The 6,826-nt window shown below is 47.9% G+C and overlaps 1 protein-coding gene across 1 annotated transcript; it reads left to right on the forward strand.

Moving 5' to 3' along the window:
• Positions 1–1,255: 1,255 nt before the first annotated feature.
• On the forward strand, positions 1,256–6,096 carry POU4F1 (POU class 4 homeobox 1). Its single transcript, XM_079138187.1, has 2 exons — positions 1,256–1,626; positions 2,282–6,096. Exons 1-2 carry the CDS (start codon positions 1,504–1,506, stop codon positions 3,422–3,424), a joined length of 1,266 nt encoding a protein of 421 aa, XP_078994313.1. The 5' UTR covers positions 1,256–1,503; the 3' UTR covers positions 3,425–6,096.
• Positions 6,097–6,826: the final 730 nt, after the last annotated feature.

Below are 6,826 nucleotides of genomic sequence, written 5' to 3' on the forward strand. Positions count from 1 at the left end.
GTAAGAAGAAGAAAAACCCAGATTTGTGCCTTTTCTTTCAGATTGATTGGAATTAATATTTTGAATCATGCTTTCCCATAAGCTAGCTTCCTTTTGAAGAAAAATATATAACAGGCAAAGAAACAAAGGATGGAAGAGAAAAGAAAGTTAATTTTTCCACATTATATTCCCTTTTCTTTCAAGCGCTTTTCTTTTCCAGGAGTTTCCAGCATAAAATGTGAGTGAGCTAGTGTGTGCAAGCGAGAGTGTGTGTGTGTGTGTGTGTGTGTGTGTGTGTGAGAGAGAGAGAGAGAGAGAGAGAGACAGAGAGACAGAGAGAGAGAAGAGGAAGAGAGAAGAGGAAGAGAGAAGAGGAAAAGATCCCAACTACACCCTGTTAACTACTTTTTCCTTTTGATTACTAGGAGCCTCAGATCACTGGGAACTCGTTTGAAACGTAGGTTTGTACACGGTTAAAGGAGACAAACAATAAGAGAAACGCACAATTTCAACAGCCTTTCCCGAGTAGAAATCACATGCTCCTTGTGGCTAAGTGGCTGTCACTGGTGGTGCCTGACACAGTTATAGTCACAACAACAACAACAACAACAAAGTATGCGGAGGAAATTAAATTATGTGAAAATCAATAGCGTCTGACTGCTTCAAACAAATGTCTGTCACCGCGACTGTTCTCCAGGAACCTATTTATAAACCTTGAAAGAAACAGTTTCTTGCAGCAAAAGACAGCACCTTCCGCATTTCTGCGTTGTTATTTTTCCCTGCTTACAGAAGAATGCGCGGGCATAATTTAACATACAAATGCCCAGCTGTATACATTATATAACAGCTTGTTAGGCATCCTGGAAAGGTGTACCTAAGTAATGCGCATATATTCAGGACTTGCAAGGGGAGAGGAAAAAACCCACAGAGGGGTGTGAGTTTAGTTGATCTTCCTCCTAAAAGGTGCCTACCCTTAGACAATAGCTGGTCTTTCTGATCTTTCCAGACCCGCGATGGAAAGGTGAGGCGTGCAGTGCGCATGCCCTGGCAGCTACAGGTGCATCACCTGCGCTGTCCTTGCTAGTGGTCACTATAAGAGCAGCTCCCACGCGTCGGTGGCGGTTCGACGAGCGCGCGCTCGTGCAGACGCACGGCGCAGCAGAAAAGGGAGAGCGCGCGCTAGACAGACAGCTGATGCCTGTCAACGCGGCGGGGCCGCAAGCTCTCGCGAGAGCTCCCCGGGCCGGTCGCGAGAAGTGGGGCTCAGGTGTAAGAAGAGTGCATCCCGTCGGCGCGCCGGGCTAGAGCTCTCGGAGAAGCGGCACCGCGAGGCCGGCGCGCGGCGCTCTGCGCGGTCAGGGAAGCGCCGGGCGGCAGAAGAGCAGCAGCAGCCTGCGGCGCGGCCGCCGCCAGCCGCCGCTGCCGCTGTGGTTGCAGCCTCAGAAGGGAGGCCGAGGGAGTCGGCGAGAGCACTTTCCCGCGGACTTTCGGAGTGTTTGTGGATTTACATGCCCAGCCGTCAAGATGATGTCCATGAACAGCAAGCAGCCACACTTTGCCATGCATCCCACCCTCCCTGAGCACAAGTATCCGTCGCTGCACTCCAGCTCGGAGGCCATCCGGCGGGCCTGCCTGCCCACGCCGCCGGTAAGCGCCCCGCGCCCGCGGCCCGGGCCCGCGCGCCCGCCCCCTCCCCCTCTCCGAGACGCTGCATGTCGGGTGCTGGTGTGTGCAGGTCCGGGTGCGGGCGATCGCGGGCAGGCGTTTTTTAGAGAAATCCCGCTGTGAGGCACGTTTTGTCCAGCGGCGCCTTAATGTTGTGTTCCCGTCTGCCTCTGCCTCTGTTTCGAGCGCCTGCGACCAGTGGGGAGTTCTGGGGCTGTGACTCTCGACTTCCCTTCACTTTCTCTGTTAATTTCACTCCTCGGAAAGGCGGTCTCTATGCGTGCCCGGGTGTGTGACACTGGTCCCCAGCTGCGAGTTACATCTCCATTTCTTCTTCTTCTTTTCCCCTTCCTGTTTTCGTCTCCTACACCCGTTCCCGGAATGTGCTCCCGTGTCACTCTTTCTCCCTGCTTGCGTACCCCTCTTTTCGCTCCTCTCCCTTTACTGTTCCCCTGCTTGTGTCTCCCATTCCGTCTTTTTGCGTTTTCCACTCTTCCCATCCCCGTTGTTATTTTGGTTGCTTTGTGTTTGCCTTTTGCTTGTTGTGCTTTCCGGCTTGTGTGTGTGTGTATGCGTTTTGTTTTTGCTTTTTTGGTTTTGTGGTTTTTTTTTTTGGTTTGGTTTGTGTCGCCTGCAGCTGCAGAGCAACCTCTTCGCCAGCCTGGACGAGACACTGCTGGCGCGGGCGGAGGCGCTGGCGGCCGTGGACATCGCGGTGTCCCAGGGCAAGAGCCACCCTTTCAAGCCGGACGCCACCTACCACACGATGAACAGCGTGCCATGCACGTCCACATCCACCGTGCCCCTGGCGCACCACCACCACCATCACCATCACCACCAGGCATTAGAGCCAGGAGATCTGCTGGACCACATCTCGTCGCCGTCGCTCGCGCTTATGGCCGGAGCAGGCGGCGCGGGCGCGGCGGGCGGTGGTGGAGGCGCCCACGACGGCCCCGGGGGCGGTGGCGGCCCGGGGGGCGGCGGTGGCCCAGGTGGCGGCGGCCCAGGGGGCGGCGGCGGCGGCGGTGGCCCAGGGGGCGGTGGTGGCGGCCCGGGCGGCGGGCTCCTAGGCGGCTCGGCTCACCCGCATCCGCACATGCATGGCCTGGGCCACCTGTCGCACCCGGCGGCGGCGGCTGCCATGAACATGCCGTCCGGGCTGCCGCACCCGGGGCTGGTGGCTGCAGCCGCGCACCATGGCGCTGCAGCAGCAGCGGCAGCGGCAGCGGCAGGGCAGGTGGCTGCGGCGTCCGCAGCGGCGGCAGTGGTGGGTGCGGCGGGCCTGGCGTCGATCTGCGACTCGGACACGGACCCGCGCGAGCTCGAAGCGTTTGCTGAACGCTTCAAGCAGCGGCGCATCAAGCTGGGCGTGACGCAGGCCGACGTGGGCTCGGCGCTCGCCAACCTCAAGATCCCCGGCGTGGGATCGCTCAGCCAGAGCACCATCTGCAGGTTCGAGTCGCTGACGCTCTCACACAACAACATGATTGCGCTCAAGCCCATCCTGCAGGCTTGGCTAGAGGAAGCCGAGGGTGCCCAGCGCGAGAAAATGAACAAGCCCGAGCTCTTCAACGGCGGCGAGAAGAAGCGCAAGCGGACTTCCATCGCCGCGCCAGAGAAGCGCTCCCTCGAGGCCTACTTCGCTGTACAACCCCGGCCCTCGTCGGAGAAGATCGCAGCCATCGCCGAGAAACTGGACCTCAAAAAGAACGTGGTGCGGGTGTGGTTTTGCAACCAGAGACAGAAGCAGAAGCGGATGAAATTCTCCGCCACTTACTAAGGGGTTTGGGTGGTGCCGGGCGGGGCAGAACAAGAAGCTGAGGGTGCGTTTCAGGGGGTTTTCCTCTGACCTGCTTCCCCTCACATTTGGAGTGTCCGTTATCTTGCTTGCAATTGGGGAGTCCCTCCTCACTCTTTCCTCGGCCCCACTCTGCTCTCCCTTCCCTTACCTTCCCCCAGCCTAGAGAACAGGGATGCTGGGTGTGGAGAAAGGAGAGGACAGCAGAGGAGGAGGGAGAATTTAGATGAGCAAGGGAATGGGGATAAGGAAAGTGAGGCCTGAGCAGGGGAGTTTTAAGGAACAGGATGGTTCTGGGGACTAGGGTGGGGGGGCGACACGGGAAGGGTTGGGAAATGGACTGTTTTTGACCAGAAACACTTATCAAAATCTCCTGGGGACCAAGGAACTATGTACAAAACAAACCTACCAACCACCAAAAATTAGACAAATAAAACAAAAACAAAAGCAAAGAAAATGCTTTAAAAATTTAACTCCGTGACCCATAATTGGCCACTTCATTTACCCCCAAGAAGAGAAAAGGAGCACTACCATTATTACCACCGCCCCAACCCTACACACAAGAACTGAGTTTAAAAAAAATAAAATAAAATAAAACCGAAACGAAAGGTGAAGTTTTGGGTAGGGAAACTAGTTGTTCTGTCTACGTGTTTAATTTTTCCCTCTAAATCTCACTTCCACCCTGTCCATATCCTCTTTATTTTCCCGCTTCCAAGGAGACGCCAATGGCCGCACTCTAGGGAAGTGAGTGGGGGCACAGCTCAAAGAGGGTTGAGGTTGAGAGACTGTTAAGGTGGAATCCAAGTTTCCACAGTGGCTACATTCCTGTGGTCTTCCTGGTCAGGTGAAAGTCTTACGAAGTGGGAGTTACTGTCTTTGAGCTGTCTAAAAGGCAGAATTTAGGGTCTCTGAAGTAAATATTTTATTCTAGAAAAATAAAACCATCATAACAATTATAGCAAGATTTTTCATTTTTGCTCCTAAGATCTAGAAAATAAACTATTTTAAAATCTGCTCCCCCCAACACACACAATTATGCTTGAGCTTGCCTTTTATTTTTCAGAGTGTGGCTTATTTCAAATTACTGGTTTTGGGGGGTTTTGGGGGGGGGTCCCTCTCCTATTCAAATAGACTGCTGGGGGTGGAAGATATTAGAAAAGATACTTTCATTTTTCATTTTCTCCACTGAATAAGGCTCATCTTGCTCTTCTAGGTCCCCTTTCCTCCTCTCTTGGAGAACGTGAAGTCGTTGAAATGTTGAGAAGTTTCTGCTTTCAGTTGGGGCAGGACTTGGCTGTGAGAAAATCACCTAAATCCCAGAAGAGAGGAAAACAGATTTAAAGGTCTTCCCCCAACTCATTTGTTTCAAAAAGGTCTGCATGTTCCCCTGGGGGAAAGCAGAACAACTGTTTCCTTTTTGTTACTATTATCCAAGAGTCATTTGTTACTGGGGATAAATGTTGGGTAGCAAGAACTTTAATTTGCACTATCAGTTGCTCAAATAGAAAATCATGTATAGTATTTCATAGTAATAATCAAGGTACTTTACAAGCTGCTGATGGATTGGAAAAAAAATGAGACAGTTTAAGGTGGTTAGGTAAAATGCCTTCTTTCTTCTTTGTGTACAAAATACTCTTTGGATCTCATGTGGAGATGGTTTATTACCATCCTTTAACCATTAACTAAAAATTACAGAACAAATGAGAGAAGAAGAAGAAAAAAAAAAAAAAACCCTGCCATTTAACAATATTGAAATCATGCATGATCTGAAAGGTGCAGAAAGAAACACAATTAGGTCTCACTTTGGTTAGGCATTATTTATTTAATTATGTTATATATCATTGTTTGCAGCGCAAACATTCTATGCATTTGAAACTGAGCACTAAACTGGGCTAGCTTTCTGGTAGACCGTTTTGTGGATAGTGTGATTTCACAGTCTACTGCCTGTTTCCACTGAAAACACAACATTCTTGTCATACTCTTGTATTTAGAGGAAAGGAAAAAAAGGAAGATTATTGTAAATATTTTATTTAATGCACACACTCACACAGTGGTTACAAACTGCCAGTGTTAATCCTGAAATGTTTCACGGATTGATCTACCTGTCCATGTATGTCTGCTGAGCTTTCTCCTTGGTTATGTCATTGCTCTCCTACCTTCCTCCTCCCCCACTTCTATCAGAACCATTTCTGTGCGCCAAAATACAACAGGGGGATGTGTCCTAGTACACTTACAAATAAAACATAACTGAAAGAAGAGCAGTTTTATGATTTGGGTGCATTTTTGTGTTTATATTGAGCCAAGTCCTGGTAGAGCCGTTCAACAAATAATTCAACCAAAAAATTCAACCAACAAAAATAAATAAAAGGGGGTGAAGGGGAGGATATCAAAAGGGGGATCAAAAGAAGAGAAAGGGTGAGAATGTTTGCATTTTTTCTTTTTCTTTTTTTCCTTTTTTTCTGAATGAGAATTCACTTTCAGATAACTCATGTGAAAAGTGGTGCTCTGAATAAAATGAATTCTATATTAATTACCTGTGTTTATCAAAGTTTTTCTTTGAACTGCAGAAACTTAAATCACATTACTCTAGCAGAGTGGTGGAAGTTAATAAATGACCAGGCACCCAAAAACATTTAAACTGAGGGTCAGGAACAGCAGCATTCTGGGTTTGTATTTGTTGTTCTTGCCTAAAAAATACTTCTAAAATTGTTGTAACTGAGTGACTTTTCTTTGGAGGTTAATAAATTTAGAAACCATTCACTGATCTGTCCAATTACCCTGTTAATGCTTCTGTTCATTGGGAACATTTAGTGTGCCACCTACTGCTCCAGAGCGACCAGAAATATCTCGATTTCTTGGTGATCTGGGACAAGAGCAGATGCCAAATGTACAAAGTTTCTTAATATCTGGAACTATATCTTCTGAAGTCATTCTATTTTAGCTAAATCTTTTAATTTCACCGGCGAATCTGTGAAACAAAACACTTGATGTTCAAAAAAGAATAGTACATTTTAAAAACTGTGATTTTAAACAGTTGTTAATGTTTTAAAAAAAAAAGCACTAGAGATATTTTTTAAAATAGATCCATCAAGATTCATTTGTTTCTGTTATTGACTTGAAATATCATCAAAGTTTCTAATAAAATGCATTTGTAAAGAAAATCACATTATTTTATAGAAAAGTATGATGAGGTTTCATTGTTGAACCAGGAATGAACAAAAAGATTTACAGAAGTTTGGTTTTTTAAAAATCTGCCCAAATGAAAATGTTGCAGGCAAATACATTTGTATTAAATGATAATTGCTAATGTATGTATTAAGAATTTAAGCATTTGTTTTGTATAAAGTAAAATGCTTACAAGGTAAAAAGAAAATTATTATGTTA

Source organism: Sciurus vulgaris, assembly GCF_902686455.1.
Source record: "Sciurus vulgaris genome assembly, chromosome: 4".
Lineage (NCBI taxonomy): Eukaryota > Metazoa > Chordata > Mammalia > Rodentia > Sciuridae > Sciurus > Sciurus vulgaris.

Bases quoted from the DNA above. Each gene is read 5' to 3' on its own strand.
- POU4F1 (XM_079138187.1), top strand. From the start codon at position 1,504: ATGATGTCCATGAACAGCAAGCAGCCACACTTTGCCATGCATCCCACC. The intron at 1,627-2,281 runs GTAAGCGCCCCG...TGTCGCCTGCAG, and splicing joins CCTGCCTGCCCACGCCGCCG to CTGCAGAGCAACCTCTTCGC.